General features: G+C 43.5%; 1 protein-coding gene across 1 annotated transcript in view; it reads right to left on the reverse strand.

Moving 5' to 3' along the window:
- Positions 1-12,624, reverse strand: part of ADGRD2 (adhesion G protein-coupled receptor D2) — a 170,831-nt gene that overhangs the window by 152,317 nt on the left and 5,890 nt on the right. Inside the window, exons 2-4 of the mRNA XM_083160480.1 lie at positions 5,390-5,456; positions 3,290-3,347; positions 1,701-1,892 (exon numbers count right to left, since the gene is read on the reverse strand). Of these exons, the coding sequence (XP_083016606.1) occupies positions 1,701-1,892; positions 3,290-3,347; positions 5,390-5,455 (316 nt within the window). The 5' untranslated portion in view covers position 5,456. The remainder of the gene's footprint in view (positions 1-1,700; positions 1,893-3,289; positions 3,348-5,389; positions 5,457-12,624) is intronic.

Genomic DNA, 12,624 nt, shown 5'->3' on the forward strand with positions numbered 1-12,624 from the left:
GTCCACAGTTCAGAGGATTAGTACAGGCACTCCCCAAGGCTGCGTATTGAGCCCACTTTTATTTTCCTTATTTACTTACGATTGTTGTCCGCAGGCGGACACAAATCTTATAATTAAGTTTGCCGACGATACTACGGTGGTAGGACTTATTACGAATGGGGAGGAGACTGCGTATAGAGAGGAAGTCAGTTCCCTAGTAAACCGGGGCAGTGAAAATAATCTATTGTTAAATCTGACCAAAACTAAAGAAATTATTATCGACTTTAGAAGAGGTAGGAAATCTGAGTTGGAGCCTCTATTTATTGATAATTTGGAGGTAGAGAGGGTGACGGAGTTTAAGTTGCTTGGGGTCATTATCTCACACGCTTTAACTTGGTCCTCCAATATTTCAGTGATGGCTAAGAAAGCTCAGCAGCGCCTATTTTTTTTTTTGAGGAAGCTTAGAGCAGCCAATTTCTCTCAGTAGAATTTGGTTAGGTTTTATAAATGTGTTATTGAGAGTATCTTGTCATATTGCATTACAGTGTGGTTCGGAAATAGCACAAACAAAGATATAAAGAAACTGAATCGGGTGATACACACTACAGAGGCCATTATTGGCCAAGATTTATCTTCCATGGAAGACATTTATATAAATAAAATTAGGCGAAAAAGGAACAGTATAATGCAGGATAGCCACCACCCTTATAACCATGCCTTCTCTTTCTTACCATCTAATTAACGGTTAAGGTGTATTCGATCTAGAACATCACGTTTGAAAAATAGCTTTTTCCCAGCTGCCGTTACCGATTTTAACCAAAATTGTTAATTTGTTCTTGTTTCCTTCTTTCTGTGACCAAGATTATAATTTCGTTGTTTTACAATTTTTTTATTGTGTTGCAATGACAATAAATTCTTATCTATCTATCTATCTATCTGTAACTATTTTAATTAAGTAATAATATCAGCATTGTATATTCTCCTACATGTCTATGTACTGCACAACAAATATGCCATGTACAGTATGCAGTATTAAGTTGACACTGTCTAGGTTTACCGTCAAAAGGTTAACCACTATTGGGTAACAGTCAAAAGGTGAACACAAGAAAAAGATTGATGAGATTAAAAGGTTGACGTGGAAAAAGTTCAACATGAGTTTTTCATGAATTTTTTTAACCGACTACTTTTCCATCCCAGTGGGCATAGAGGGAGAATAAAATAATGTGCTGAGTGCAGTGAGGGTATGCGGTACACTTATACAGTGTCCATGCATGACCCCTAGATACCAAAAAACAAAAAGAAAAAAAAATGAATGTTTTCCTGTGTTGACCCTTTGACTGTTGACCAATAGTGGTTGACCTTTAGACTTTCGACCTAGACAAGGTCAACCGAATGACCCATAACTCCATATACGCCCCTTTTATCTTACAGTAATATCTGTAATAAACTGGATTTTGCTATACTCCCCAAAACTATGGCGATGCTCAGGTATTAACCCTCTCTCTGACACAGCCAACAATTACCAGCTTGAAGAATGATAGAATTATAAAGAAAATATTTTCTCTGAAGAATTATCCATCCACATCAACTGGTTAGAATTTCCTATCAAGGGTCTTATATGACAATCTAGACACCAACAGTATTTGGTATCTGTTCCTGTGTAGACAAAGACAACTTGTGACTTTTTACATGTGAAAAGTTTTCGCTCCGGGAGAACTTACTTGGTCTAGTGGTTTCCTCATTTAGCCAAATGGGGAACTGAATCAAATTTCTGTTCACTTTCTGGATTCCTCTTGTATCAGAGAGCAGAGATGCAAACTTGTACTTACAGTATTTGTCAGCTTGCTGATGAGCCGTGGGCTTGCTAACAAACTCATACACACCGTGACGGGTTTCGGTGAAGTTATAGGAACCTGGAGAAATCAAAATGATAAGATTTGCACTTAAAAATATGCATTGTGATAACAGAAAAAAACCAAAGCTGAATTAAGGTCCATAAAAATGGGGTAAAGAGAAAGGACCCTTGCTGTAAGCTTTTACCAGGGGTGGCCAAACCTGTCCTCAAGATCTACCAACAGTTAATGTTTTCCAGGCAACCTGTTGATCTATAGTTGGAATGAATGTAGTATGTTTGAAAATGTGACAGTTAGTAATGACTACACCTGTGCACCAGCTAGGTAATTTGGAAAACGTGGACCGCTGGTAGAGCTCGAGGACTGGTTTGGCCACCCCTGCCCTATCTGAATCAGGGTGGTTTGGGGTGCAGGACACATTCTGCAGTAACTAACATAGCAGGTGTCCCTTCCATAAGTGGCAGCCCCAACCACCTCACCTGCAGGTTTCATGGTAGACAGGACCAAGCGATAGACAAGCAATGTAGATGACCCCCATTGTGAAGTGTGTATGGGGCTTTAATGATATAGAACAAAAATATCATTAATGACAACAAGCTTGAATCTTCTGGGTTTTGACTCATCACTGGGTTTTGGTTTTGGTTTTCTAAAATCTGCTAAAATCAGGTAATTTGGGCCCGTTTTGATCCTACAGAATTAATAACATTAATTTCCAATCATTTCCAATCAATGTTGATATTTGAAGGCTAAACATAACATGGCAGAGGGTGTGGGCATGGTCGTTGAGCACGAGTGAAGGAGACGCTCTGAGGGGGGTTAGAGCTCATGGTGCAGGAGGAAGGTAAGGCAGCACAGGGTTGGATGGATGCTCAAGGGGCATATGATGAGAACGGGGCACTCCTGGGGACACATGGTGTTGAGGGGGTACAGGTTGGAGGAGGGAAGCTGAGGAGGACACAGGGGAAGCTGAAGACACTCCTGGGGCACAGGGTGGGATGGACACAGGACAGGGAAACAGCATTTGGCAGTGTGCCAGACTCTACAGCGCTTGTTTACCGTAGGTACGAAGGTGACCAGTAGGAAATTTTATGTTAACTGGTCAACTTGGAAGTGACCACTAAGCATCACATTGGGTTTAGTACTCCTGTAACTCTTTATATTCCTTAAAAGAAATATGCAGTGCTAAAAGAAAGAACAAGTTTGAGTTCTTAATTCCTATGGAAGTATAACTGACGGACCAGGTGCTGCTTTGTCTGTGTTGCATAATATAACCAAATACAAATAACATGATTTTATGGAAGTTTTTATAAAATATTTTTTTCAAATTAGCATACAGTATTGGGGTCAAAAGAAGAACATCAGCCTAATTTTTAGAAAAGTAACACTAAAACACGGGGTCCATTTTGGCTTAATAATAAATAGATGAGATGGCGCACTTATCTCTTGTAAATACCAACCTATTAGATGCACCTGACTTGATTCAGGCTTTCTCCAGCAGCTGCACACACCACACACCTGCAACAGAGTATAACCTTCAATAAATAATTGCCTTCATTCAATGTTGTATATTTTCTCTCTCTGTAAGGAACATCCAATTAGAAATGAAACCAGTAACATTAATGACTCCCACATGATATACTGTATACGGGCATTTCCTGCTTTGCTGGGTCAAGGTATTCCTGACAGAGATGTGTCTGCTACGTCTATTTGACCCCTATTTGACTCCTAGGGGCCCTTTAACTTTAGTCAGTTTCAAGACCACCATTTCTGGATATCTGGATATCTGCCTGCCAATAACTGCCAGTGTTAGAACCTTGATTGAAAACAGCAGGTTGTACAGATGGAGCGGGCCTTGCTCTTGCTGGCGAATAGCCAGACTGTCACCGCTGGCGATCCACCAGCAGCCCGGCTCTCCATCTGACTGAGACGCGCGCGACCTGACCTGTCGGTCTCCGTTTGAGGGAGACGGACAGGGTTGGGGGGGTGCGGGGAGGCGGTGGGGACCCCGGGTGACCGCCGACAAGCCGGCGGGGACCCGGGGTAAGCGCCGTCGGAAGGGGACGCGCGCGTCCCCTTTCGCATATACAGGTGGGGGATGGCGGCTGGCGTCGCCATCGCCATCCCCTGCAAAGACAAGCCCGGCTCCATCTGTATGTCCTGAAATTTATTAACTCCTCTGTGGGGAAAGCCTGTGAAGGAGCAAAAGCTGGCCACTGAGAGGGTGGGCCAGGAGTTATGTGCCAATAAGTGATGTGACGCGTTAGGTAGAGGTCATGTGCACGCCCTTTGCATCGCTTCATTAGAGAAAGGTACTGGGGGCATGCCCTTCACCTCCTAAAGTGCTGAGTATGCCCCCAATGTAATTAGAAAGGTAAGGGGGGAATGGATCATGGATAAAGAATTGCCTTGTCCCATGGCCCCCCCTTTACGAGCTCCACTTTATAAAAATTGAGATGTATGAATAATTTATTATTATTTATTTTATTTACAGTTTCTTATATAGCGCAGCAGATTCTGTTGCGCTTTATAATTAGAGACAGAAGTGATTAAACAAACTGGGTAGAAACAAAACGACACAGAGGTAAGAGGGCCCTGCTAGAAACTTACAATGGGGGGATACATAAGCATAGGATTCCATAGCATGGCAGTCCCACCAGATTATAAGGCAGTCCTGATGGGATGCAATTAGATATGAATGCTACTGGAGGTTGTGTGGGGGTCCTGAATATGATAGGCTTGCCTGAAGAGGTGAATTTTTAGGGAACGCTTGAAAGTTTGAAGGCTAGTGGAGATTCTTAATGTGCCTGGAAGGGCATTCTATAGGGTGGGAGCAGCCCGACAAAAATCCTGCAAGTCTAAGTGGGAGCAAGTAATGAGTGTGGATGAGAGAAGCAGATCTTGTGCAGAGCGGAGAGGTCGGGTAAGGATATATTGTGAGATAAGCAAAGAGATATAAGTCGGTGTAGTCAGGGTGATGGCTTTATATGTAAGTAGAAGTATTTTATATTGAATGCGGTAATATACAGGCAACCAATGGAGGGACTGACAGATCGGATCAGACGACGATGAACGTCTAGATAGGAAGATCAGCATCACAGCTGCATTCAAAATGGATTGTAGTGGTGCGAGTCTTTTCTTAGGAAGACCGGTAAGGAGGCTATTGCAATAATCAATGTGTGATATAATGAGTCCATGGATTAGAGTTTTTGCAGTGTCTTGTGTAAGGTATGGATGGATTTTGGATATGTTGGATATGTTTTTTGGATGCATGTAGCATGATTTAGAGACAGAGTCGAGGATGACCCCTAGGCAGCGAGTTTGTGGAGTAGGATTGATTGTTGTGTTCTCAACAGTGATAGAAATATCAGGCTGGTAACTGCTCTTGGCTGGTGGGAATATAATTAATTCTGTTTTGGAGCAAAGCTCTGCAAATAGATGGACTAATGTCTTTTTTTCAGCCTTAATTGCTATGTTACTATGTTATATGACACTGGTTGTCCTAGATTACATTCAAATCCACTGTTCTTTATTAGTAAACAAAATGTTGCGAATCTTACCAGCAATATGTTCACCAGAGTCTCTAAAATCTTGAAAATTGTACAAATTAGGCCTTGTGATCTCATACTGGGAATAAAAGAAAGAGAAAAATGTTATAAGATATCGAAGCAGTATAAATTCACAAGCAGTGTTAACATTTCTTAAGTTCTATAGTTCTTTGTTCTATCCATACTCAGGTTTGCATTTCACAGTTCGGTAATTTTACAGGACATAATTACATAGATATAAGTTTGGTGATTTCGCACTGTATACCTGCCTGGTAGTACTATGTACGAGTTGACATGAATAGATAAGCTTGTAAAGACTAAAATATATAATGGGATAGGAGGTGCTTCCATAAGTCAGAGATAATATAAAAATACACAGAGAAAAAGAAGACTTATGTTGGGGGCACTAGTTTTGAAAATAGGATGGGTTAAGTATATTAAAAATTAACTTTTATTAGGTAGGTTAGAAAAAGGTCCTATAATACCCCTTCAGCTATTGGTCTGAACTGGGAGTAGGAACTAAGGAGGAAATATTAGTATAATATTCCCACAATTACATATACCACATAGACAGACTAACATACATAAAACACACACAGATATAATAACACTGAACCCAATAAGTTCAATTAAAGGCAGTAAGTATGAGTATCACATGAGAATTCCTTTTAACTAGCTGCTTTGCTTCGCTCCTATGATCCAATGGATTCAGTATTGAATCCCGGCGGTCGGGATCCCGGCGTTCAGAATCCCGACGCCGGAATCCCGACAGCCGAAATGCCGACAAGGGGGGGGACGTGGATCGCCCCCCCCCCTTGCGGGCTCGCTGCGCTCGCCACGCAGCGGGCCCGGTGCCTCGCTACGCTCGGCACACTAATTTATTCTCCCTCCAGGGGTGTCGTGGACACCCACGGGGGGAGAAAGTGTCGGCATTTCGGCTGTCGGGATTCCGGCGTCGGGATTCTGAACGCCGGTATCCCGACCGCCGGGATTGTAACTGCATCCCGATCAAATAGCACAATCATTTTGTGCTGTAGTTTGTAAGACACTGTCTGCTGGACACCATATTTACACTGAACCCTATTAGTACAATTTAAAGGTGGTAAGCAAGAATTTCACAGAAGAAATTTCTTAGCTCCTTTGGCTAATAGCCCAATCATTTCACCCTGTAGTTTGTAAGACACTGTCCGCTGGGTTCCCTTTGTTTTTTACCATGTTTTTGATAATATTTCAGATACAGATATTAAGGATTAACAGAGAGCTTCCAGCAAGATACTCTGCTTAGTCTCCTGCTCTCACCATCATGCTTCAGCATGGGTCCTCAAACTGCGGCCCTCCAGATGTTGTGAAACTACAAATCCCAGCATGCCTTGTCACAGTTTTGCTATAAGGGAGTGTTAAAACTGTGGCAAGGCATGCTGGGATTTGTAGTTTCACAACATCTGGAAGGCCGCAGTTTGAGGACCCATGCTTCAGAGGATAGTGAGATGGGAATTTTTAGTAGAGAGGCTTCTTGCTCAGAAATGACAGGTTTAAAGGTTCCTTCTGTGGCTTGCTTCCATTTATTCGGCAGCACCGATGTAAAATAACGTTGCAGTGCTGCCGTCCAGCTGTCAGCTAAGTGAGAGAGGAATGAAATAAAGATACAATTTCTCTGTGCAATCTGCGTTAATAACAAGGCAATATTTTGCAGTGTAATAGATACAATTAGTAGACAGTAGCTGAATGTATTAATTCAATTACTACAATGTGTCTATTTGGTTGCACAGAAAAGAAAGAGGTTATCAGAGATTGACAGGGTGTTATTTTCTGTACAGATTCTGCTGTCCTCTCATCATTAGTAAGCGGATGAGGGATGAGAGATCTGATCGGATATCTGTCAATCTGAAGACAAGATTGAGTGTGAACTCTGTACTGCTCTGCGTTTAACATGTAGGCAATATCCTGATACTAGTACGCATTGCAGGACATATCCTACCAGTCCCGCGAGTGAGAGGAGTTACAGAAATACCTGTTAGTAGCCTTGCTGTCCCAGATTGGCAAAATCGCCAGGTTGTAGGTGTAGAGGAGAGCCTCCAGGGGTACCAAGTGGTCATATCGTGTCAGGGTATATATCGGGAGCTTGCTACAGCCTGTGGGTCCCTTAGAAGGCCTCATAGTATCTGCCGTCAGTTTAGGGGATTATGTTCGAGTTTCAGGGTTCTAAGCCAGTAATAGTGGTTGTTGGCGGGTGGTGCTAAGTGCGGTATGAGCCCAGTCTGGGTATAGGTGGCAGTGCCTCCCAGACTGTTATATCCTGGCCGCATACACTAGCCCTACCTGGACAAACTCTACCTCAGTGATAACGGCATTTATGCCACACGACTGCTTAGAACCCTGAAACTCGGTCATAATCCCCTAAACTGACGGCAGATACTATAAGGCCTTCTAAGGGACCCACGGGCTGAAGCAAGCTCCCGATATATACCCTGACACGATTTGGCCACTTGGTACCCCTGGAGGCTCTCCTCTACACCTACAACCTGGCGATATTGCCAATCTGGGACAGCAAGGCTACTAACAGGTATTTCTGTAACTCCTCTCACTCGCGGGACCGGTAGTATATGTTCTGCAATGCATACTAGTATCAGGACATTGCCTACATGTTAAACGCAGAGCAGTACAGAGTTCACACTTAGGGGGAAATTTAGTAAAGGAATTTTTTAAAAAATAGGTGTATTTGTATCCAGAAAGACACTTATTTTTGGCATTTACTATACCGAAAATACGGCAATTCGTATTCGTATTGATAGCACATCAATATGAATACAAATTGCCGTATTTTCGGGATAGTAAATGCCAAAAATAAGTGTCTTTCTGGATACAAATACACCTATTTTTTTTTACAAATTTCCTTTATTAAATTTCCTCCTTAATCTCGTCTTCAGATTGATAGATATCCGATCAGATCTCTCATCTCTCATCCGCTTACTAATGATGAGAGGACAGCAGAATCTGTACAGGAAATAACACCCTGTCAATCTCTGATAAACTCTTTCTTTTCTGTGCAACCAAATAGACACATTGTAGTAATTTAATTAATACATTCAGCTACTGTCTACTAATTGTATCTATTACACTGCAAATTATTGCCTTGTTATTAACGCAGATTGCACGGAGAAATTGTATCTTTACTTCATTCCTCTCTCACTTGGCTGACAGCTGGACGGCAGCACTGCAACGTTATTTAACATCAGTGCTGCCGAATAAATGGAAGCAAGCCACAGAAGGAACCTTTAAACCTGTCATTTCTGAGCAAGAAGCCTCTCTACTAAAAATTCCCATCTCACTATCCTCTGAAGCAAAGGCGTAACTACCATAGGTGCAAAGGGTGCAGCTGCTATGGGGCCCAGAGCTGAAGGGGGCCCATCTTTCTTGTCTAAGTAATTTGTTTTACATACATTTATCACCATCAGTTGCTAAATAGGGGGCCCTTACAAACTTTTGCTATGGGGCCCACGAATATCTAGTTACGCCCCTGCTCTGTTGCATGATGGTGAGAGCAGGAGACTAAGCAGAGTATCTTTCTGGAAGCTCTCTGTTAATCCTTAATACCTGTATCTGAAATATTATCAAGTACACGGTAAAATACAAATTGAACCCAGCGGACAGTGTCCTACAAACTACAGCGTGAAATTACTGGGCTATTAGCCAAAGGAGCTAAGAAATTTCTTCTGTGATATTCTTGTTTACCGCCTTTAAGTTGTACTAATAGGGTTCAGTGTAAATATTGTGTCCAGCAGACATGTAATTGTGAGAATATTATACCAATATTTCCTCCTTTGTTCCTACACCCAGTTCAGACCAATAGCTGAAGGGGTATTATAGGACCTTTTTCTAACCTACCTAATAAAAGTTAATTTTTAATATACTTAACCCATCCTATTTTCAAAACTAGTGCCCCCAACATAAGTCTTCTTTTTCTCTGTGTATTTTCAGGACATCATTACGCAACATTTTTACAGGACATGGCAAGACCCAATGTCACCAAGGCATTGGTGTGCTAGGCCCCAGTAAAATGTACGGGCTACTGGGAGGGGTGTGGCTTCTGAAAGGGGGTGTGGTCTTGCCCAGTGAGAAAAAAATACCTAATTTGTGCCGGCGGGCGCCGTGGCGGTGCAGGTGTGATAGCACACCCGGACAGGGAGCGAGAGAGAGGACAGACTGACATTGCCTCTCTCCCCAGCTCAGCACTGAGCAGCATGTGTTGGGCTAGGTCAGTGGTAGCCAACCCTAGCCCTTCGAGAGCTACCAACAGTTCACATTTTCCAGACAACCTAGCTGCTGCACAGCTGCACTCATTAATCACTGACACATTTTAAAAGATCCACAGATGGAGCTAATTAGCTCAATTGTGATTCTGTGAGGAGACCTGCAAAACATGCACTGTTGGTAGCTCTCGAGGACTAGGGTTGGCTACCCCAGGGCTAGGTAGAGAGGCCATACTAAATATAGCCCATTCTGCGCTTATCTGAAAGTATTTTTCAACCTTACTTCTTCATTTATATTTGTTTGACCATATCATACATCCCACCAAGAAGCTTTGGAATCTGACTAATATGCAATAGATAACACCTAACCTTGTGTATCAATGCCTACTTTCCTAAGCAGGGCCTTCCTACCACTATGACTGTCTGTTATTACCCAGTATTGTTTCATCACTGCTGTTTCCAATTGAAAATTATAATGGAATTTTCTGCACTATATATGAAACTGTTGATAGTAATGTGCTAGTCACACTATAGTCAGTAATTGCCACCTTTTCACAGCAAATAGACTCTTTAGTATATTATATAATCCAATCAAACAACAATATTGGTCTGTTGGCCAGTGATGCCAAAGGAGGGGGGAGGGGGAGGTAGTGGGTACTAATAACCATTGAAGAGGCCCAGACAGGGTCCTCAAGCCCAACTTCCAAATTCCAGTTATGGTCTGTTGATTGGTACCGGCTTTAGAACATGGTTTGGAGTGGAGCCCAAATTATGTTTGGGCACCTGGGCCGACCACTCGCAAGTTCTGCCACTGGGTCTGTGGTTTTAGTATATTAACACATGGAACTATTGTGTGAGCAGTGAGGTGTTTTATTGGGTATAATAGAGCCGTGGTTATCAGGTATAGAATTGTTTAAGATGGTTAGGAAGGTGGTTCATGAATTTCAAAAATTTTACCAAAAAGATGAGTTTTCGAGGATCACTTGAAAGTTTGTCGGCTTTACAGCAAAATTTGATTTCTGCTCAAGCATCCGATAACTGGCGCAGAAATGCAATGGGTCTGATTCAGAGATTCATGCAAGACCATTTTCCAGGTGAATGCTGGGACTTTTACCAACTGCACAACCCATGCCAATGCCTGGAAATATACTGTGAGCAACTATAGCCAAGTCATACAGACTTGAGTGACATCTCTCTAGGTCAGGCCTGGCCAAACTGTGGCTCTCCAGTTGTTGTGAAACTACACATACCAGCATGCATTGCCACAGTTTTAGCATTTTCTGTTAGCAAACTGTGGCAAGGCATGCTCGTACTTGTAGTTTCACAACAGCCGGAGCGCCACAGGTTGGCCAGGCCTTTCAATATTCTTTTTGGGACTCTTCGTGCATTCATGAGAGGTGTGTCCTTGTGCCTGGTGTGACTTTTGGTGGAGTTATCATGTCACATCCCTATTTCATGTTATGCTAGGGGAGAGCCCAACTGCTGGACTACACCCCAACCTCTCCCGGCAATAAATGAAAAGTGGATGCTATCAATGGGAGGCCTGGTGCCAGGGCCGCCGACAGGGGGATGCTGTGGTTACAGCTGTCCCGGGCCCCAGCCTCTGGAGGTGCCCGGGCAGATGCCCACAGCGACAGCAGCGCGGTGCCACCCCCCACCACACACACCACGTCCCCTATCTGGCAGCCCCCCCCAGCCAGGCATGCACAATACACAGTGCAGCCTGCAGAGCGTCAAGCCTAGGACACAGAGGGGCTCGGCGCTCTGCAGGCTGCACTGTACAGTGTGCTAGCGAGGAGATGCATGCAGAAAGACAAGGGCGATGCCGCGCCACCGCAGCTAGGTAAGTAACGGTACTAGTGGGGGGGGGGGGGGTAAGTTATGGAACTGGGGTGGGGGGGTGGACTGAAGGTTAGTCCCGTACGTGCCTACTCTTCTGGATCCTGCACACCGTTTTTACGGTAGTCCCCGGCACCTCTTCCGCATTTTGCCCACTTAGTTCCTAGTGAAGTGGGCAGAATAATGAGATCATTACAGTAAATCTGCGGATTTGCATCATTCTAGCCCCACTGCCTATGCAAATATGCTCCAATCCCATCATTTTCCCTACTAGGGAGTGAGGCCCTAATGATGCCATTAGTGCAGCCTGCCTACCTGCTAGTCCTCACTGGGCACCTCCCGGATTGGAGATCATTAATGCAGGCAAGTATGAATCAGGCAATGGGACAGGCCCAACAGAAGCATGAAATGTGTCACTGTGCACGAGCCCTTAGGGTGGACAGCATTTAATTACAAGTCTAGCTGTGTTTGAACCCATAAGCTGTGTACACAAGGGGGCGATTTCAGCACATATCGCTGGCAATATGGTCGCTGAGCGACCATATTGCCAGAGATTTGTTTGTGCGCGCTCCCGTGTGCAGCCCCTGATGGTTGCTGGTCGCAGGAGCAAGCTCCTGTGATCAGCTGTTTCCCTGCCTCTTCCCCCGGCATCTCTGGTCACTGATGAACAGGAGACACTGAGCAATATATCTCCCCTGTGTGTACACAGCTTTAGACCCATCATATTAACTTACTGTAGTGATCAAACTATGCGTGCCAATAAAAACAACAACGTTTACATACTGTACTACTATATATAATCTATGATCAACTTTACAATTGTACTTCAACAAAACTACTTTAATCTTTGTATGCATAAACAGTAACTAATACCCCTTTCAGACATACGCGAAAATCCCGGGTTTTTTCACATGAACGCGCCCAAACCCGGGACTAGTGTATGTCTGAAAGGGTATACGCGGGATTTCACTCCCGGATACTGAGCACCTGCAATTGACCAGGGTTTTTCCCGGTATTTAACTCCCGGGTATAATACCCGGCTTATGTCTGAATGGGTTTACCTGGGTTTTTCAGTTTTAAGCATGTGATGTTGCTTTTTTTTGCTGCCGGGACGTGTCCTATTTTAATGATGAAACACTGAAATGCTTGAAAAGCCTG

Source organism: Crinia signifera, chromosome 9 (assembly GCF_055691185.1).
Source record: "Crinia signifera chromosome 9, ASM5569118v1, whole genome shotgun sequence".
NCBI classification, from domain to species: Eukaryota; Metazoa; Chordata; class Amphibia; order Anura; family Myobatrachidae; genus Crinia; species Crinia signifera.